Source organism: Ceratotherium simum, chromosome 24 (assembly GCF_057802395.1).
Source record: "Ceratotherium simum simum isolate JZ-2026a chromosome 24, ASM5780239v1, whole genome shotgun sequence".
Classification (NCBI taxonomy): Eukaryota; Metazoa; Chordata; class Mammalia; order Perissodactyla; family Rhinocerotidae; genus Ceratotherium; species Ceratotherium simum.
In genome coordinates, this window is record NC_141923.1 from 22713740 (window position 1) to 22736183 (window position 22444).

Below are 22444 nucleotides of genomic sequence, written 5' to 3' on the forward strand. Positions count from 1 at the left end.
CAGCTATGACATACAACTATCTACTGGGGCTTTGGGGGGAAAAAATAAATAAATAAAATCTTTAAAAAAAAAAAAAAAAAAGAAAGTTGACGTTTTTGGATTTGTTTTGTTTTGATTTTATGATTAAAAATAAGGAAAAGATGTGAGTGTTTGTATTCCTAGGACATTTAATTCAGTATGTATAGCAATGTTCTAGCCATATTTACATTGTTCTCTCTCTCTTGGATTCTTTCCATCAACATTCAAACGTGCCATAATATCTTATATTTTAAAAACCAGATTCCCTTCTAGCAACCACCCCACTTCTCTACTCCCCTTTATAACAATATTCTTTAAAAGAGTTGTCTATATTCACTAATTTTACTTCTCTCTTCCCATTCTCTAATCCGACTCCAGCAACGCTCTGGTCCCCTGCAGACCACTAAATCCATTCTTCTCCAGTCACGTTCTGACTGCTGAATATCCGGTCAGTTCTTGGTCCTCATCTTACCGACCCTTCATGTATTTCTCCTTTCTCTGAAGATAATTCTTCCCTTGGCTGCTGGTTTCTCAGAATCTGCCTGATCTTGAAACATCAGGTTGCCCCGGGACTCAGCGTTTGATCCTCTGCTCTGTCTACACAGCTCTAGTGACTTTCAGCTCTGTCTCGGTTGATGTACAGGTTTCCATGTAAAGGCTGCACTGTAGTTGATTCAACCAATCTCCTATTGATACATCTTTGAGTTCTTTTTTGGTTTTATGTTTTTAAAATTATAATAATGCACAAATGCTCTCTTGCACATATCTCTGTATCCTCGTGGGAGCATTTCTATAAGTAGATGTCCTAGAAGTAAGTGAAAAACAGACTCTAATGCTATGGACTGGGCCGGCCCTGTGGCTTGGTGGTTAAGTGCGCGCGCTGCGATGCTGGTGGCCCGGGTTCGGATCCCGGGTGCGCGTCGAGGCACCACTTCTCCGTTCATCCTGAGGCCGAGTCCCGCATACAGCAACTAGAAGGATGTGCAGCTACGACATACAACTATCCACTGGGGCTTTGGGGGGAAAAAATAAAAATAAATAAAATCTTTAATGCTATGGACTTTTAAAATTCTAATAGATATTAATATATGTCTTTCTTTAAGAGGTTTTACTAATTTATGCTTCTGCCAACAGTATGCAAGTTCCCATTTACTCATACTCTAACCAGCACTGAATCATTTCGGGTTTTGATTAGTTTATTTTGTTTTTGTTTTTGTTTTTCCTTTTCTAGCTTTCTTGAATGATTTTAATTAACTTTGCAGGAGCAAATTTCTACTAGTTTAAATATAAAGCGGTTCATTATTATAAATTCTCATATACCATACTCTCAAGGTCTAAATAGATTGTGATACTGTGTCATTATTGTAGAGTCAAAATATGATTCCTTATCTAGAAAATGTGAATTTCTACATGAAGGTGCGGAATTGGCTTAATAACACATCTTTCCCCTTTCATTTTAAGTGTCAGATTTGATTACTGGCTGTTGTTAACTTAAATTGTGTAATCAGTTAGCTTCATTATGCCAGAGCACTGATTACCATTGTTTTTTAAACTGGTACTATTTTTGTGGCAGTTTTTAAAATGATAGCTTTGAAATTCTTGCAGAATTTCTCCATGGAAAGAAAATTAACTGAAATTAACGCTATTGTGAGGAATACTATCTACTTGAGATAATTGACCTGAAACTAGCAAGTCCCAGTCAGTAACTTTTGGAAGAGTTTAAAACAAGTTTAACAGGTAAAAGCAGTTTCCCTATTGTGCTTTTTCTTGGAGAAGATAGCTGAGAGAGAATAATTTTCTTTCTAGTAACTTACTGATAAAAATATTATTTTGACCAAGATTCAGTTTAACTAAATTGATGAAGCAGATGCACCCTGGGAGTTCTTCCTAAGTTAGTGCTGAATCAGCGATAGGTTAAAACCTTTTGTTGCCAAAAACCTTTGGGTTCCCTCTAGTTTCTTTACTGCTGTATAGTTCCATCACATGAAAGAGAATTCTTTCATATATTTGAACCACTTAGAAAGTATTTAGATTTGGCAAACTAGAATTCTTGTGACAAGCTCTTTGTTTTTAAAATAAAAATTTCTATTATCATAGAGAAAATCAAATATTCTTTTAAACCAATGTATATTATTTAATTTGAAATTCAAGTTTACAAACAACAGTTTTACAGACTGTCTTTCTAAAGCAAATTTGAATCTAGTAGCAGTGCACAAGAGTGTCTTTTTCAAATTCTATAGTCAAAATGACCCCTCTGAGATTGTTGCTAAAGGGTACTTTGTTTATACATTGCTTTAAAAATCATTTCTTAGAAATGTGGGCAGATCAAAGGTGAAGAAGTTATATGCCTCTGGTCAGTGATTACCAGGATGATGAATGACATTTACCTGGTGGTAAACCATTTGAAATTCATTTTGTCTTTCATGACTTACTTAAAATAGTTTTAAAATTAATGTCCCAGGATATATCCTTCTTTACACTGGGAAGAAGGCAAGTGTATTTTCCAGCCTTTCGGAGCAGGAGTGCCAGTAATAACAATAGCAGTTGCCATCTCTTAAACTCTCATTACCTTAAGTGGCAGGCACCATGGTGAGTCCTTGACATGTATTATTTCAGTTCATCTTTGTAAGTAACTCTGTGCAGCAAGGACTGTTACCCCTATTTGTAGATAAGGATGTTATCTCCAAATAATTTTATGGATTAGGAGAGAGGTTAAATAATTTGCTCAAAGTGTACGGCTAATAAGTGGCAAGGTTTGAATCAGATGTTCTGACTCCAGAACCTATATTCTATAATCACTAAGCTCTACTGCCTAATTAAATTCTCCATGTAAAAAGCAATGAGTGGAAGTTGACGTGTATTCATATTTAACGGTGTATGGTTCTAGGCTCAGCCCTGGCCCTCTAGTCTTCTTGTATACCTCTCAGCATTCTTATGCATACTCTTGGCTTCAAATACATCTATAACTGGAGAACTTGCTCTTTGGCTGCAACTGAATAGATGTCTGAGACATCTTCACTTGTTTTGTTCTTTTATAGCTATCTTGAATGTAGCAAGATCAAAGCTTAACTTGTCTCTCTCCTGATCTATTTTATCCCTACTCAGTAACCTACTCCTCCTTTAGTGTTCTCTATCTTAGTAAGGACAACCATCTACTCACTTCCTGAAGCCTAATACCTGGGAGCCTTCCTTGACTCCTCTGTCCTCTCATCTGCACATCTAGGCAGTCAGTAAGTAGTACCGTATCCACTTCTGTGGCGTCACTTGAGTACATCCACTTCTTCATCCCATTGTCCTCCTCAGGCTGCCATTACCTCCCAATTAGACTACTGTTACAACCTTTAAACTGGTCACCTTGCATCCAGCCTTGCTTCCCTTCATTCCATTGTCCACCCTCTTATGTACGTATGAGCATGTCACTCCTACTTAAAACTCTTGAGTGAGTTTCCATTGTTCTCAGGATAAAGTCCAAACTCCTTAATAAGATTGTCACACCTCCCTGGTCTGGCTTCTTCATGCTTCTTTAGCCTCTTCTCTTGTCCGCTTTGGCACTCACACTACTTGTTCTGACATACTACACTCTTTATTTTCTCCAATGTGCCATGCTCTCTTTCGTTTGATCTTCACACGCACTGTTCTTCTGTCTACAGTACTTCTCCCCACTCCACCCTGCAGCGTTTCATCCACCTCTTGCTCCTGCACATCCGTGAGGTTCAGTGTAAGGTTCATTTCCTGACAGGGAAGGCTTTCCTTTGCATAACATCGATCACACTTCCATTTAATGTCTCTCTTCCTTGCTAGACAGTAAGTCCTGTATAGCAGAGACCCCAGCTCCACCTCATTTCCAGTGCCTAGCCTAATTCCCAGCACCTAGGAGATACTTGAAAAGAACTTATAGAACAAATCAGAGATATGGTCTTTACTCTTAACAAGCTCAAAGTCTAGTAGGAGCTAGAGTATGGTAAAGAAAGAACCTCAGTGTTTGTGATAAGTACTCTAGTAAAATGCTGTAGGATCACAGAAGAGTATATGAGTGATTAACTTTGCCTAGTAGAGCATTTTCCCTGTATAACTTTCTCTTATCGAAGAAATTGACTGACATCATTCAGATAGGAAAAAGGAGAGTTGTGCTGAATGGTGGAGTTGATTCAGTTGCATTTGCCTGATTTTTTGCTCACTAGTTGGGCAGGAGTTTTACAGTAGACTTTGAACATTCTAAGGTTATTATATCTCAAGACTTTCAGAAACTCTAAGCTAGATATCAAACTGGGAAGTCAGCTAGCCATGCTCACTAAGTTGACTCACCCTCAAGTCATCCCTAAACAGAATCAGTGCTGGCCCTTTATGTTCCCCATTACAAATCATGTATCTTCATCTTCCAATTCTAATAGTTGAAATTGACAGTGTTAACTCCCTGAATGCCAGAGGTGCTGTTCATGTTTAGATTTTTTTTTTCTTATCTTTCCAGCTTTGACTGCCATTGAAGGCACAGCACATGGGGAGCCCTGCCACTTTCCTTTTCTTTTCCTGGATAAAGAATATGATGAATGTACATCAGATGGGAGGGAAGATGGCAGACTGTGGTGTGCTACAACCTATGACTACAAGGCAGATGAAAAGTGGGGCTTTTGTGAAAGTAAGTATTTCTCAGTAGGAGGCATGTCCATATTGCTTTATATCTCAGGCAACATTTTTATGGCCTTTTTCTAGCCATCCTTTTTCCACCTTGGTCAGAAATGGTCAGTATTGATAACCTGGTTATCACCTTAAAGAATGGACTTAAAAGCAGGAATTATGCTGTGTACTTACTTATTTCCAGACTGTCACTTGGCAGCTTATCACACTCGTGTCTTATTTAGAGATGGTTTTCTGTTGGTGTGCACAGGTTGTTCTGAAACCCTCAGGCAGGCTGCTAAATTAATTAACGTAAAACATTTTTTGGCAGTAAAGGAAACAGAACATTATGGCAAAGGTTAATAGTGGTTAGAAGAAAAATAAATAATACCTTTTTAAAATACTTTGAGTGAAATGTACTGTGCTAAGATAATATTTGATAAATATAGTATATTTAACCATCCTAAATGTTAATGTCACTATAAAGGGTTTGAGCTCTAAAGGCAAGTTATGTTTTCAGGAAAAACTTTCTAACTATAAAAGAACAATGGAAAATCATGAACATACCTCCTTTGATACCAAATAACATTTTCAAAATAATGGAAATAGTGAATGATCATTAACTGTGTTTGCATGACTGCCGAAAAGAAACAATCGGTATTGATGTTTGATAAATAATTGGTGTAGAATTAAAATCCATTTAAGTGTATCTACTTTTTGTTTTTAGCTGAAGAAGAGGCTGCTAAAAGACGGCAAATGCAGGAAGCTGAAATGATGTACCAGACTGGGATGAAAATCCTCAATGGAAGCAATAAGAAAAGCCAAAAAAGAGAGTAGGTAGCACAGCCAAGTCTGTTCCTCCCCTAAGATGGGCCATTACTGAGACAAATAGCTAAAAACTTTTTATTTTAAGTATTCTGCCAAAGACAGGATTTCTTAAGTTGCGTTACAAGAAAACTTAATATGATATGTGGATGTTAGTGGTATTGCTTTTATCAGATTTTAGCTTGTTGGGATAAAAAGGTTATAACTGCTGGTCCCACGAATGAACAATGAGCAAAATGGAAATAATTGACTGAAGTTATAGTAGTTTCTGAGAACGAAGAATACTTATGTGATTCAGAATTTAAAATGACATAAAACAAACAAAAGGAATTGTTGTCAGGTGTTTTGTGTTTTGGTTTTGCTTTGTAATTTTCTTGCAAAATTTAGGAATTTGTACTTGGAAAAAACATAAAACAAGTGACTGTCTTCTGACATTTTATGTCCCTTTAATTTCAGCTGATTTTTATTATAGTCTGTGTAGAGATTTAACAAGAAAATTGCAACGGTTATCATATCGTTGGATATTTACTGGACACCATATTGTTACAATTCTCTCACTGCAAATCTAGTTAACTTTTTTAATAGAAGTTGTTAGAATTACTATTAGTGTAATTAGACCCTTCTAAGATATCAGGATAACCGAGAGAACTGGTACCTTACATAAAAACAAAGTAGCCAGCATGTTTTTTCTATACATAAGTAATATGACTTAGTAGAAATAATAGGATGTCAGAGGGATTCTATAGAATAAAGAAATTACTTATGCTACATTTTAGTAGATCTTGAGAAAAAATTTAATGGCAGTTCCAAAATATTGCTAATTTGTTTTTTAATTCCTTTCATTTAAAGAGCATATCGGTATCTTCAAAAGGCAGCAAGCATGAACCATACCAAGGCCCTGGAGAGAGTGTCCTATGCTCTTTTGTTTGGTGATTACCTGACACAGAATATTCAGGCAGCTAAAGAGATGTTTGAGAAATTGACTGAGGAAGGCTCTCCCAAGGGACAAACTGTAAGTGTACTTTCAGTGGAGAATCTCTCAGCACACAGCACTTGTTTATTTTAACAGCAGTTTACTCTTTATACCCTGACTTCTTTTGACAAGACTGGAAGGCAAAATATCTTTAAATATTAATTTTGTGCAGATCATTTCCTTAGTCTGAGAACATTTATATTCACTTAAGGTGTTTTTGCATTTTGCCACAATTATGTTTGTAGTTTTCCAAATTAGATATGTAGAGAATGAAACAGGAAGGTAATTCTCTGTTTTTTTATCTGAAATTACTCACCATTGCATTTTTTCCAGAGTTCAGATGATCCAGCTCTTGTTAATCTTGGTGTTTTTTAAAAGAAATGTTTTATTAAAGAAGCAGTGCATGTCCATTGTAGGAAACTAGAAATACAAACTAAAAAAACTGAAAAAGTAAACATCACATATGTATCACCCAGACATGAGCATTGGTACCATGTTAGTGCATGCATACCCTTCTAGACCTTTCTCTTGGTGTATATGTACGTGTGAGTTCTTTATTAAAATAAAATGTCACCGTCTACTGTTCCATAACTTGCTCTTTTCAATAAACAGCCTTCACCTTTCCATTCTAGTAAATTTTTACATCATATAATAGCCATACCATATTCATATGGTATTGAACTAGAACATTTTCTTTATCCCTGTTTTATCCAAAGCAGTCTCCAGTCCAGGACTACATCTTATATTGGTTGTTATTTCTAGCGTAGCCCCTGTCTTTCTTTTTTTCTGTGTTAGAGATAAGGCCAGTTTTTCTGGAGAATGTCCTACTTCAGTTTGTCCATTTGCTTCTTCATGCTGTCCTCTAGTTTGTTTTTTCGTCATCTATATTTCTTATAAACTGGATGTCACAGCTAAAGGCTGATGAACAGAAAGTATTTTTGGCTAGACTGCATTATAGGGGATGTTCTGTATTCCATATTGCATCACACCAGTTGATACATAATACCTGCTTGATTCCCCATTGGTAATGGTAAGATTGACGCCTGGATTTAGGGGACCACCACTTTCATTTAAAATGCCTTCAATAATTCAGGTTTATTGAAGGTGTGGGATTTGCTTAAAGATAAAACAAAATATCTAGTCATAGTTAGAGGAAGTCTGTTTCCAGACTGTTTAAACAATAACAGAAACTGACCATTGTTTTCTATAGGACTGAATACCTAACCAGTCTGCAAGTCTTATGTAGTCTTGGTTTTAGTTCATAAACAGGTTATATCTTAATTGCGCCTCTTTGTTTCCAAACCTTTTTTCCCTTCTTTGCATAAATCAGTTTATATGAAATTCACACATTTAGTCTTTATCTTCAGACACATTCTGCTCTGAAGAATGGTTTTACTTTTAAGGCATATTTTCCCTCTAATAATAGAACCCTACAGTGCCTCAGTGCTATAGATGTTGTAAAGCTCCCTCCCCATGGTAATTAATTCTAACTGATGAAACAAAGTGCCAAAATCACAGTGGCTTAACACTGAGAAGAGTTGTTTCTTGTTCATGCCAGGTTCTCTGCAGCTCTCCTGCCTGCACCACTCTCTTCCAAGTGGGGACTCAGGGTCAAGGGCTGCTTCTGTCGTTTAGCTACACCGTCTGGAACACAGGGCTTCCAAGGCATTGTGAAGGGAGAAGGGAGGGCTGGAGGATTCTCTGGGAAGTTTTTAAGAGCCAGGCCTAAAAAGGGCTTACGTCCCTTCTGGCCACATCACAGGCACGTGGCTCTACCTGACTACAAGGGAGGCTGGGAAATGTAGAAGAGCTCGTGGATTTTGATGAGCCCTGGCACCTGCCATTTCTACCTTTATAACTTTAGCTTATACTTTCATGTTATCAAGGGTGATCCTCAGAAGACAAAGGGTAGAACCTTACCAATGCATTATTTGGTTGGTTGGGTTTTTTTGTTTGTTTTTAACTGGTGTGTGTTCTAGCATTGTAAAGTGACCTTTCTCCCTTGACCCCTTGCAGCCTCTTTTTATTCCTGGGGTAGTGTGTCTTGGTAATCTCTTGACTGTTTTCATTGTGTATCCCCCTTTGCATAAGCAGATAATATGTTGACATACTGACATAGGAGTTGTTTTGTTCTCATAGTAGCTGTTAGTCAAGATAAAGTAAAAGCCATGTTTAAGTGTGTGGAGCTTTGTTTTTCTAGTTAATATTTCATTAAATTGTCTTTGATCTTCAGGCTAAACTTTTTGACTTGTTTAAAGTTATAGTTCATTGTGTATTTTGTAAAATCTTGAATGCATTTCTAAGGCCCTTTAATTCCACAATTGTGCATACCCGTGCAGTTCAAATCTTCTAGCATTTAAAGATTGTGCATCTTTTCATAGTTCATAAAACTATGTCTGTCTTGGATAAACTTCCACCAAAGGAGGAATTCTTACTTTTCTCATTTTATTTCAGGCTCTTGGCTTTCTCTATGCCTCTGGACTTGGTGTTAATTCAAGTCAGGCAAAGGTAAAACTATTAAAACTTTATTGTATACTGCAATTTGAATTGAGTAAATATGTGCCCATGTTCAGTTACGCATCTTTTCTTCTTTCACAGGCCCTTGTATATTATACTTTTGGAGCTCTTGGGGGCAACCTCATAGCCCACATGGTTTTGGTAAGTAAGACTTATGTGGAAGGCTAATAACATTGGGTAGCAGAGTTTGTGGTTTACAAGTGGCCACAACTTGTCTAGCCTTCATGATTGAGATTTACTTATATTCATTAAGCCCAAATATTCAGTTGAACTGCCTTCAAATTCTAGTTAATGGATACAACAAATTGAAAATTGGGAGAGTCCACAATTTTTCTTTAAAATGGTTAGTTTTGCTGATTGCCCTTAAAATAGAAGTCTGATAAATGGCTCTTTTTAAATTTTCTATAAGGTGGAATTGTTAGAATGATTTTTCAGATTGGGTTACACTGATTTTACATTTAAATTGATGAAAGACTTACTATACAGAGAACTGTGTCCTATAAAGTTCATTTAAGCATATCTCTTCTGTGTTATCTGATGGCATTGATCACTTAAATGGCTTATTGGTAAATATAGAATCTTTCCACCAAATTCTTTTCTGCTGAGGTGTTTAATCTGCCTTCTGCTTTATAAACTGACTTTGGATAAGTCACATAACCTCTTACTCATGGAAGAAGCAAAAAGGAGTCCAGGCAGCAGGAGCCCTATGTGCAAAGGGACAGTGACAAGAGGGAATGTGACGTTTGCAAGAAGACGCAAGCACTGTAGTGTGGCTGGAGAGGAGAGTGCCAAGTCGTTCATCAGCAGAGCAGGTAGACAGGAATCATGTAAACGGCTGTACGTCGTGCCAAGGAGTTTGGACTTTGTCCCGTTACAGGGGTAAACCGCTGAAGGAGTTTAAGCAAGTGAAAAACAAGGGTATTGCTCTGACTTTCTGAAACATCCCTCACTAATTTTGAAGTTCTTTCTTTTCATTCGTTTTTTAATCTACAGTAACATTTATTCCTTAAACAGTAATTAAGTTCCTTTTAGGTGCATTTTCAAGAAATATGAAACATTTTTGTATGGCAAAAGTATGTTTTAAATATTTTTGACAGAATCTTTTTTTATTGTTTACCAATCTTCTTAAATAGTGGCTACAGAATAAGAACATTAAATATTACCCGTTTTTGTACAGTAATACCCTAAGGATTGTTAACGTTTGCAAAGTTATTTGAGTCTGTGCTAAATGACTCTGGAGAGCTCTACTTTCTATTTTCTGCTCTTTATAATTAGCTATCTTCCCCCTGATTCTGTTACTGGTCACGTACACAGGTTCTTTACCTGCCACACGAGAGGGGCCAAATAAAAACTGGAACGCCAGGCTTATGGCAAGGAAAGGGTTTTTATTTCGGGTGACGTCAGCCGGGAGACAGAAGTGAGCCTTCAAATTAGTCCCGTCTGCCCAGAAGATGGGAGGCAAGGGGTTTTAAAGGTTTCGAGGAATGTGGCTGCTTGTAGGGAGGGGGAGCCTGTGGCCTTGCTGGTTGGCGCCTTCCCTCCAGCCTGCATTTGGCCTTATGAGGCTGCTTGCAGGAAGGAGGGTGGTGAGATAAGGGAATCCGCGGGTGGGTGTCCTTGGTTGTCTGCCTCTGTGGTGGAGGGTAGATTCTGGTGCCAGGAAGCCAAGGAGTTGGGGTCTGGAAGCTTCAGCTTCTTGATATTCTCTGGATATCAGTTTCCCTGTCACAAGCCTCAAGAACTGGTAATTAGCCAAAACTTCTGTGTGAGCCCAGCATGAGGTTCCCTGGACTTTTAACAATTTGTAAGTTCTATCTGCCTTGTGAAGGTCAGGGTTACAAAAGTTTTAAAAAAACAATATTTACATGTGAATATAACTTAGAGAAACAGGGAAAGGGGATGAGTGCTTTTGGTTTTAACCCCATATATCCTGAGTTTAACGTAGGGGAACTGATATCAGGGCTGGCATCAATTCTGAAGTCATTTGTTGCTGGTGTTGTTGTGCCTGCTTCTAGTAGTCTCTTGTCTTCCTGATTTTGCTAATTTGTTGCTTCTTTGCTGGTTTGGAAGATTAACCTATTTTTGTTAAAATTGTGTCTAAAATATGATTCAAATCTGTTCTAAAGAACCTAAGTAATTTTGTCCTACAGGTAAAATGAGCACACTTCATAAAGTTGTTGGCATCTGTTTTGATTTCTCTAGGAACTTTATTTATTTCCTAGTTCTTAGCTATAGTCTGGTTGTTCAAGTTGCTGAATAAATTACCTCAGAACCTAAAACTCAGAATAAATGAGGTGATGGTGTACTTGGATCAAAGGACAGAAAATTTATTCTGAGTTTGGTTAGCTTTGTCCCACAAAGAATGCCACTGAAGCACATGAAACTGTCTCCTCACTTGAAGTTGTATTTCAGGGTTACCGATACTGGGCTGGCATTGGAGTCCTCCAGAGTTGTGAATCGGCACTGACTCATTATCGTCTTGTTGCCAATCATGGTATCAATTTTTTTGCCTTTCACCTTACCAAAAAAAATAATAATTGTAGAATTAATTTTAAACGCATCTATTTTTATTGTGATACTTGAAATATTGTGAATAGCTGTCTTAAGTGGAACCATCTTTACACTAGTTGATTCAGAAGTACTTTTTTTTTTCTAATTTTGCTTTGGGTTCCACTTCTTAAATATTTAGTGGAAGAAAACTGAATTTAGTTTAGATTACTATTTTGTGCCCTGTAGACTACTATAGAAACAGTTTCCTTTAACATATTGTCTGTCAACATTTGGCAGCTGGGATTGTATTTCTCTCTGTGGGTCAATTCTGACTTTCATCCACATAATTGCTTTGTCCCTTGTTTCAGTTGCTAGTGATATATCGCTGACGGGAGGCTCAGTGGTACAGAGAATCCGGCTGCCTGACGAAGTGGAAAATCCAGGAATGAACAGTGGAATGCTAGAAGAAGATTTGATTCAGTATTACCAGTTCCTAGCTGAAAAAGGTGATGTCCAAGCACAGGTATGTGTTTAAACATTTCATGGGATGTCTTACTGTGTTGTATGTTACAGTCTCTGGGGGCAAGCACTTATGTCTGTAAGTAACATTTTCATTGCTCTGAGCAGTTGTTAGCTACATTATTATTAGCTACATATTAGTCCCACACTCTCAAGACGTTCCATTTGGATTCATCTGGGATGTGGCCTAGGCATTGATCGTTCCTAAAAGCTGGCCAGGTGTGACTCTACTGTGCACCACAGTTGAAAACCAGTGCTTGAACGGAGCAGTGTTACAGTGACGATGAAGGCTCTCACTGGAGTAGCCAAGGACGGAAACTGTCACTTTCTGAAAACAAGTCTCTGGAATGTTTGGAATTTCGGGTGCTCTTCAAAGCTATTTACTGTTCATGTTTCCTTTGCTCATCTTAGACCATAATCTTCTCAAGGTCAAGGACAGAAGTAGGCTTGTTTAATGTAAATTGTATCCTGTATAATTTATTGTTTTGTGGGCAATTTTGATATTAAAATAAAAGAGAACATCAGTGTCTTTTTTGCTATTAAGTTTACAGTTCTTTCTGATTTAGAAATATATAGAGATGAGCAATACTTTTTAAGAACAATTAATTTTAAGACTAACAGAGAGGAGTCTTAAGTTAAAAAAAAACTCCAGTGAAAGATAAATCCAAATCTTAGCTCACGGAAATTATAATCAAGTTATATTGTCCAATTAAACATCTTTCTTTTACATTAGAGACCAATTAAAATTCAAAACAATCTACATGCCCAATGATAGAGCATGTCATATTTAGCTCAAATATGACACTCCAGTATAGTGAAATTCTATGTAGCCATTAAAAATTATGTAGAATACTACTTTATGTGGAAAGCTGATTTCAATGTATTAAGTGAAAAACTCAAGTTAAAAAAAAATCCATGTATATATCATTTTTTCTTTTTTTTTTTTACTTATTGAATTATAACATGAATACAGAAAAGTACACAAATCTGAAATGTACAGCTCAATGAATTATTACCAAGTGAGCCTCTTGTGTGGCGTAACTGGAACCCCAGAAGCCCCTCTTCAGAACTCTTCATCACTAACTCCCCCCTCCTCCCCATGGGTAATGCACTGAGCTGACTTCTAACACTATAGATTGGTTTGGCCTGTTTTTGAATCTTATTAAAAAAAAGATCATACGGCATTTTTTTGGTATCAACTTTTTTGCTCAGCATTAGGTTTCTGAAATTAATCCATGTATTTTCATATAGCTGTAATTCATTCATTTGCATTGCTATATGGGATTTCATTGTATGAAAATCCTGCAATTTGTCCATTTTACTCTTTCCAGATTTGGGCTTTTGCCGATAACACTCTGTGCATATTCTCATACATGTCTTTGTGCAAATACTGTCTTAAATTTTCATAGCTTTATAGCTCTTCATATCTGGTAGAATACTTTCTCCCACTCTCATATTTTCATTACATTTAGCTCTAATTTTTAGTGTAATTTCTTTTGACCCACATGTAATTTAGAAGTGAATTGCTTAGTTTCCATGTACATGGGGATTTTCTACTTAACTTTTATGATATTGATGTCTAGCTTAATCCACTGTGGTCCAAATATACTCTGTATTGATTTCAGTTATTTGAGATTTCTTGAGACTTGCTTTATGCCCCATCACTTGGTCAGTTTAGGCAAATATTCTGTGTGCTAAAGAGAATAGAAATTCTCTAGCTGTTGGGTACAGTGTTCTATATGTGTCAGTTGAGTCCTGTTTCTTAATCATGTTGTTGAAATCTTTTGAATCCTTACTGAATTTGCCTTTATGTCCAGTGCTGAGACGATATTGTTTAAATTTCCCACTCTGATTGTGGATTTGTCTCTTTCTTCTTTTAGTTCTGTCAATTTTGATCTATACGCCTTAGGCCACATTGACTATATACAGACTTAATATTGTTATCTTTCTGTGGAACTAACTTTCATATCACGAAATGTCCTCTCTCATTTCTAGACATGTTTTTTGCTTTAAATTGTACTTTGCCTAGTACTAGCATAGCTACACAACTTTCTTTTGGTTAATTCTTACCCAAAATATCTTTTCTATCTTGTACTTTCAACCTTCTTATGTTTAAGGTATGTATGTCTCTTGTAAGCATCGTATGACTAGTTTGTTTATTTTTTATCCATTCTGGCAGTCATTTATTGAAGTAATTAATGATATATTTGGGTTTAAGTTTTCTATCTTACTTGCTTTTATTTTGCTTTTCCACATTCCCTTTTCTCTCCTTTCTTACCCTCTTTTGGTGTGAGTGTTTTTTGCTGTTGCATCTCTTCTCCTCTACTGGCATGATAGACATTCTTCTACTACTCCTTTTATCAAAGTCTAATATGAACAAGCACTTTCACCATTTCCTGGACAGTGCAGCTTTACAGTACTTGTATGTGTTTTAATTTATGTATTTTTAACGCCACAAATATTACTCTATGTAGTCCATATAATTTACATTTGCTCACAAATTTACTTTTCCATTGTTCTTTATTTCTTACTCCATCTCTGAGCTTCCCAGGATAATTTTCCTTCTTCCTAAAGAACAGTTCAGTATTTCCTTTAAAGTAGATTCATTGGCGTTGTCTGTTCAGTTCAGTTCAGTTTTAGTTTGTCTGAAAATGCCTTTATCTCACCTCCATTTTAGAAGGATACCTTGTAATTAAAAGCAGACATTTTTAGTTTTTAAAAAATATAAATTAGTTAAAGTAGGGTAATATCTTCAGGAGTTAAGACTAAATCTTTAATTTTTTGATTATGAACAGAAACCTTTTTATGATCAAATGGTTTTTTGTTGATCGAATTTAATTACCTGCTAGATGCTACCATTTACTTATGCCTCGTTTTGGTTAATTTTCAGGTTGGTCTGGGACAACTGCATCTGCACGGAGGGCGTGGAGTGGAACAAAATCATCAGGTACCTTTCTGTTCATCGAGCTTTGCGCTTCCTGTTGTAACAAGAAATGATTCTCCACATGTATTTGTTCCTAAGTCAATGATAACGTCAAGCTTGTGTTATTAAGACAACCATCACAAATGAGCTTTCAAGATCTAACTAACCCCCGAGGAAGCTGAAGAATAAAAATGTGATTATGCCATACAGTGGTGGGAAAGGTTTTATTAATTGTAACACCTAGTTCTCAATATTGCTGAAAATACATGAGCAATGTCTTGGTTTTCTAGAGGTATGTGATAGAAGTATGTCTTAAAACTCCCATTGGAAAACTTTTCATAGAACTGAGGAAAATTCAATGTTGAGTTTGTGAGAAATTAGGAGTATAGAACTATAGCAGTCAACTCTATATCCAGTCACCAACTTTTGTCTGCTTTATGTCCTACGTATCGCTTATCTCTTCCCTTCTTTCCATCAGTACACTTGTCACTGTGTGAATCATCTACTGCTTGCATTTCCTAAGCAAGAGCCTGTCTTTGTAAACTGCACATCTGATCGTCTGGTTCCCTTGCTTAAAACTCTTGAGTGGTCTATGACTTCCACTGGTTTAAAGACCAGAACCTTTAACATGACCTCCAAGGCCTGGTACCAGTCTGTTTACCTCACCAGCCCCTTGCGTTGAGTCACAGGCACACGGACCTTTTCTCAGGTCTTTGAAAATATTAAGAAACTCCCTGTCTCAGGACTTCTGGAATGCTAGTCCCTCAGTCTAGAGTGAATATCAGCCCCCCCTTCTTTCTTCGTGTAGCTAATTCCTACTCATCCTCCAGAACTCAACTGTTAATATCTCTTCCTCTAACAAGTCTCACTTGACTCCTGATCCTGCTCCTGGAATAGGCCGTGTACCACAGTTATGATTTCTGAAAATCTGTATTCCTTGTAGCCCTTGTCCCTTGTAAATTAGCTAATTGTGTAATTAAGTTATTTCCTCTGCTAGAACGTAAGGTCCAAAAGAGCATGGACTGTGCCTGCCTTGTTTGCCACTTTTATTCCCAGCACCTGACAGTGCCTAGCACTTAGTAAGTTGCCAATAAGTGTTTGTCAGACTAATACAACTCTGTTTTTCTACCATGCCAGTTAAGTGTTCTAATTAAGGTTATTTCATATACTATACCCCATCAACACTTAAGAATTACATCATAACAAAATACATTTATCACTAAAACTATACCAAATATCTATGCTTTTTTTATTTATTTACTTAGATGGCCTTTTGGCAGCTTTCACTGTCTGTAGGTCATTAAAATGTATGTCATTAGGCCAGTGAAGCATCAGATGAACTGGTTGATAAAAATATCAGGCGAGAGAATAGAATTCTGGATAAGAGTTTACTGCCTATCTTTTACACAAGTTTGGGGATACTCTTGGTGGTGGTGTGCTGCCTACGTGTGAAGAAACTACACAATGATAAATGGTTTCACCAGCTTCACAGGAGGAAGAAAAGGAGTTCCCGATATGTAATTGCATCAATTCAACAAATATTTGAGTACCTACTATGTGCCATTCACTGCTAGGCTTTCAGGATACAATGCTAGAAAAAATACCTTTGGTCCTTGTCCTTACAGAGCTTCAAGTTTAATAGAAGCATTAGATATTTTAAAGATGATCACACCAACAAATATTTAACGAATTGTGATTATTGGTAAGGAGGAGGATTAAAGGGTCCGATAGTAGGTTAACCAGTGGGAGGTGGCAGTTGTCAGGGAAGACTTCTCTGAGGAGAAGTGGATGACATTTAAGTTGAGCCTAGAGGTAAGATGACTCCAGGCCAAAAAGAACAGTATGTCCATAGGTCCTGAGGCAGGAAGGGACAGGGCTGGTATACTCTGAGTGCAGAAAGCGAGATGAAGCAATACTGAGATAGGCAGTATCTGATCACGTCAGTATATTCCCTGCAACACTTCAGGGGGCGGTAAGGACCAGCAGGTTGAAATTTACGAGCAGTCACTTTGGATGACCCCAAGAATAAAAGCAGGGAGATCAGGGAGGGGAGTATTCCAGAAGTTCAGGTGAGAGATAACATAGCTTAGACGAGAATTGTGGGGATGGAGGATGGTAGATGGATTCAAGATGTATTTGGTGGTAAAAGTGACAGGACTTAGTGATGGATTGGATATGAGACTGAGGAGGGGTGGGTACCTTGAGCAACGTGGTGTTGCCGTTTACTTAAACTGAGATACTGTGATTTAACAAGATTTTTTAAATGTTCCTGAAATAATTATTTTGGTTAAAAGCCAAGAGCAGATTCTATTAAAAACTAATTATTTTAATGAATTCTTTTCTCACAGAGAGCGTTTGACTATTTCAATTTAGCAGCTAATGCTGGCAATTCACATGCCATGGCCTTCTTGGGAAAGGTACGTACATCCTGTGAATGTGTTATATGATAGCAAGAGGTGTTTCCATGGTAAGCACATATTGTATTCAAGATCTACAATTTACCAAAAATAAACTGGAAATAAAATTTTCAATGCAAGAATATTGTATCTTGTCTTAAAGTAAGTGCTATTCTGAGACATTTTCTTAGATAACTTAAATGTAATGTAGCATTTACTCATTGGTATGTTAATTCTCCGTTAAAATTAGCTATCGCTGTCTGAACTCCTACTTTTTGTGTATTGTATGCAATAATAAGGAATTTATTCTTTATTCTGTGCAGTTTTTTGCTGTCTCATAATTGCCTGTTTCCTTCCATGCTGAATAGAGGCAATTAGAGTTTGTTGGAATTTATCTGCAGACCTTTTAATTGTCTTAAATGTGACAGCCATCGCCTACCTCTCAGTGACGTTCTTTTCTCAAGCAAGGAAACATTTACGTCTAGCGACTTACTGAGTAGAGTCCATATGTCACAGCACAATCTCAAACTTCCTTTTTCATTATTTTGAAAATGAATACAGTGTAAACCAATGGATAGTTTCATCTATAACCAACTCCTAAGGTTAGGAGGCTCAGATAAAATGTATCCTGAAAGTTTTTACAAACAGAAAAATCTAATCAGTATTTGCCACATGATCACAACTAGTTAATTGGGGCCTGAGAACTTTATATTTACACATTCTAACTATTACAGCATAGAAATTGGTGTTTCCTATCTATTTTTGTTAAGCATAGAAGAACTTTTCATTTCATAGTCTTGCTCTGAATTACTAATTAGCCCTATCTCAGAAAATGATTTTCTTTGTTTTCTTAATGTGTACGTGGATAAAAACAGTATTAGTCATTCTGTTCTTTCTCTTGGCCCTTTATCAGGGTCCATACCTGATACTCTAATCATTCAGTCTCTGAAACCTTTTAAAATAACCTTTTAGTTATTTCTTTTCCTAAACTTAAGACCTACCCTTTATCTCATCCTGGGGACACTAGTGGTAGAGGAGAAAGGAGAGTGTACATAGCTGACAGCTCTCCTTTTCCTCATTTAATCACTGATCCCAGCAATTTATCACCCATCTGACTGCCTTGGAATAGAGTGAGAAAGAGATTCATCTTGGGGTTAGAGATGAAAATCTTCTCCTGAGATTGACCTGTGAACTGATTTATATATTCATGTTTATAGGTAAGTCCTAAATTTGATATGACATAGAATATATAATGATATGAAAGTATTTACTTTTAAGGTTTTTGCTTTTAATTCTAAAATATCCTGTGGGGAATTTTAAACTTGGTTGAAAGATTTCATGAGACCTAACAAAAACCAGAATAAGATGAGTTAGGAGAAAAATGTAATTGGAGAGAGGGTTATAGCTCTTAATAAAATTGGGATCTGTTTTCCAGATGTACTCAGAGGGAAGTGATATTGTACCTCAAAGTAATGAGACAGCTCTTCACTACTTTAAGAAAGCTGCTGACATGGTAAGACCTCATGACTCAGTGTATTGAAATGTGTACCATATTGCTATTATTTTAATAAATAAGTTTATTATATTTAAGGATTAGTCATAACCAACTCATGCCATAAATTATTGAAAGCACTTATTTAAATATGATTCATTTGAATGGATTGACTAGAAAAACCTTCCCAATAAAAAGCAATTTATTTTTTTTAGGAAGAAAATTATTGAATATTAAGTCTCAGTCTCAATTTCATTAAGAGGTTTCCTGATCAGGGAACTATTGATTTTAGTAATGGAATTGAGAGTTATATATTTTATCCTATTTGTATTGCAACTTGAGGTTTAAAACTTACATAATTGGGTACTTTTGATAATCATAATACGTAATTTAGGCTTTCTTTGGCCCAAAGAATACTACGTATGAATACTTAAGACCCCATATACCTCCAGTGTGTACATTTATCTCTTTGCCAACTACGCCTTACTGTAGTTCTAAATGTCAGTTGAGTATTTCCCAAAGAAGGGCTGTGACACTTTTTTAAAAGATGCCTTCTGTCCCTCTGAGTTTAGGTGAATTCCAGATTTTTCTCTTTTAGGTCTCAAGACGGTGATTATCTTTGCTCCATGACACATCAGTAATCTTAAGCATATCTTTGCCAGCTAATCCCAATATTGCTTTTATTAATGGTTGTTGACAGTACCCCATGGCATCTTCTTTATTGGGGAGGGAGGTTACCAATGAAAAACTGCCAAAAAAAGTGACCTACTTTTATTTTTAGAAAGATGAAATACATTAGTCATGTTTTGTTTCATAAATTCATGAAACAGCTGGTCATAAGGTAAGTCACCAAAATTTAGTTCTAAATGAATTTACTGTTTACTCTTTTTCATCAAATTATTGAAAGCCCCCAAATCTCTAAAAGTCAGTATTATGTTCAGCCTAATGAGAAGGAGAAAATTCTGTTTTGAACTGAAAAGTGCTAAGACATGTTTTGAATATGCTTGTAAATTATTTCTTTTGCAGTCATTTATTCTTGCCTATTTTTTAATGAATCCTTTCACCCTTTTGTCTCTGGTTTGCAGGGCAACCCAGTTGGACAGAGTGGGCTTGGAATGGCTTACCTCTATGGGAGAGGGGTTCAAGTTGTAAGTTTCGAATCTAACACTCTAACTTGAATAAGCAGTCAGCTGGTGAGGTAGGGAAGTATTCCTTAACTAGCTTCCAGTTAGCCCAGGTGAGGTTATTTCATTCTAACCAAAGCTGACCCTTTTCCTGTTGTCTCTGAGTTTGGTTCCCTACCACTCTTTGCCCCGTACCCGCCATCCCAACTGCCTTCTTGGCTCTGTCTGGCACCTTCTCCTCAAAATGTGAAGCTGTTTCTCGTTTTTCTTCCTACCAACTCTTCCATCTCTCCAAGACTTAAACGTCTCCCTGCTGCTTCTTCACTCAAGCCTAAGAAAATACTTAAGTCCCTCCCATTTAGGAGGAGGAAAGCTTTCTATTCTACCCTTTCTCCTCCTAGCTGCCATCTCTCTTCTCCCCAGCCCTTCACTGCAAAGCCACGTTTCTCCAGAGAATAAACTATATTAAGAACCGACGAAATCCAGCCATTTGTGACAACATGGATGGACATTGAGGGTATAATGCAAAGTGAAATAAGTCAGAGGGAGAAGGCCAAATACCGTATGATTTCCTTCATTAAGTAGTAGATAATAACAACAATAAACAAACACATAGGGACAGAGATTGGATTGGTGGTTACCAGAGGGGAAGGGGGGAGGGTGGAGGGTGAAAGGGATAATTCGGTACATGTGTGTGGTGATGGGTTGTAATTAGTATTTTGGTGGTGAACATGATGTAGTCCATGCAGAAATAGAAGTACAATGATGTACACCTGAAATTTTTGCAATGTTATAAACCAATGTTACTGCAATAAAAAAAAAAAAAAAAAGACACAGATGTCCATAACTCTTGGATAAATGACTTACTCCTGTAATCTTGAATATTCTCATCTGTAAAACATGTAGTATTATTGTGTGCTAATAATTTCAATCTTGAAGGGTTGGGAAGACTGAGTAAGTCGATTGAATTTAGTGTTTATTGTAGTATCTGTTGCATGGGATTTACTCAAAGCTGTCAACTAATATTTTTGTGATGTGCTGAAATAAAAATCACAGCCCAAATAAAAAAATAAATAAATAAAAATAAATAAATAAATAAATAAACTATATTAGCTGCTTCCAGACACTCCTTAGCTCTTAGCACTGAGGCTTCTGCCTCATGTAACTGCTCTGTACAGGTCACCAGTAACCTCCTAAATGTCAACTCCAGTTGACATTTTTTGGTTCTTCCTCACTTGAACTCTTTCTTCGCTGGAGTTCTGTGACTGCAAGCTCTGTTGGTTTTCCTGGGCCATTGCCTCTCATTCTCCTGTGCTACTTCCTTGTGTTGGACACCCCTGAATTTTCATTGCTTTCCTCTTCTCTCCTCTATATGATCTCTCCCAGCAATATGTTATTTTAATTTGGGCCTGAAACTAAGAGCTAGATTTAGGATTCTAATCTACAGGTATTCTGTAGCACAAAAGACAGTAACGTGTTCTCATTTTGATTCCTTCTAGTCATTTTAGGATACTAAAAATCAGTCATGATCTTTGTTTTAATTTTTCTCTATGGATATGTATGATATTTGAAATCTAATAGTCATATAGTGTTTGATAAGCTACACAGGGAAGGAATGGATAGGGAGAGAATAATTTTCATTTTTTAATATTAGAAAAATTGATGTTTAAAAAGGATTTGTTGGTTAATAGAAAAGATCTGACTGTTTCTTAAATCTTGGCCTTGTGTCCCACTAGCGTTGTTGACGTTTTCTGAGAGCAGACATACCAATTGTTTCACAAAAACTCTATTTGCTTTTCTTCACAGTTGTAAATATCCCCCTATGAATTAAAGTATATTACCATCTATATATTTTAAAAAATTAGAAGGTAATTCTTTCAGTGACTCTTCAAGAATATTTTATGTGTGCTTTGTTCATTCTTTTTAATGAATGCATCTCCTAACTTTCTCATGAGCTTTGTCATCATGTGATCTCTTTTTCTACAGAATTATGATCTGGCACTGAAGTATTTCCAGAAAGCTGCTGAACAAGGCTGGGTGGATGGGCAACTACAGCTTGGCTCTATGTATTATAGTAAGTAACGTTGGAATTAATGATGGCTACACCAAGATCTAAATTACCTATTTTGGGGGCCGGCCCGATAGCGCAGCAGTTAAGTGCATGTGCTCCGCTTCAGGGGCCCAGGGTTCGCAGGTTCAGATCCAGGGTGCGCACCAACGCATCACATGTCAAGCCATGCTGTGGCAGCATCCCATATAAAGTAGAGGAAGATGGGCACGGATGTTAGCCCAGGGCCAATCTTCCTCAGCAAAAAGAGGAGGATTGGCATCCGATGTTAGCTCAGGGCTGATCTTCCTCACAAAATAAATAAATAAATTACCTGTTTTCCACTAGATGCCAGTATGATAGGGAAATGAGAGCTTTTGAATTCTGGCTGATTAATGTTCTCCCAATTTAATGATTTGTGCATCTTGTTTTTCATTGTAAATTATATTCTTCTGTATTAATATACAAATCTGTATTAATAAGATTGACGTCTTTTCTGAGTAAGA

The 22444-nt window shown here is 36.8% G+C and overlaps 1 protein-coding gene across 1 annotated transcript in view; it reads left to right on the forward strand.

Annotated features, from left to right (window-relative positions):
- Positions 1 to 22444, forward strand: part of SEL1L (SEL1L adaptor subunit of SYVN1 ubiquitin ligase) — a 54540-nt gene that overhangs the window by 17973 nt on the left and 14123 nt on the right. Inside the window, exons 4-15 of the mRNA XM_004426424.3 lie at positions 4487 to 4654; positions 5360 to 5465; positions 6307 to 6469; positions 8885 to 8938; positions 9029 to 9088; positions 11360 to 11441; positions 11806 to 11960; positions 14847 to 14903; positions 17228 to 17296; positions 18711 to 18788; positions 19853 to 19915; positions 21878 to 21965. Of these exons, the coding sequence (XP_004426481.1) occupies positions 4487 to 4654; positions 5360 to 5465; positions 6307 to 6469; positions 8885 to 8938; positions 9029 to 9088; positions 11360 to 11441; positions 11806 to 11960; positions 14847 to 14903; positions 17228 to 17296; positions 18711 to 18788; positions 19853 to 19915; positions 21878 to 21965 (1143 nt within the window). The remainder of the gene's footprint in view (positions 1 to 4486; positions 4655 to 5359; positions 5466 to 6306; positions 6470 to 8884; positions 8939 to 9028; positions 9089 to 11359; positions 11442 to 11805; positions 11961 to 14846; positions 14904 to 17227; positions 17297 to 18710; positions 18789 to 19852; positions 19916 to 21877; positions 21966 to 22444) is intronic.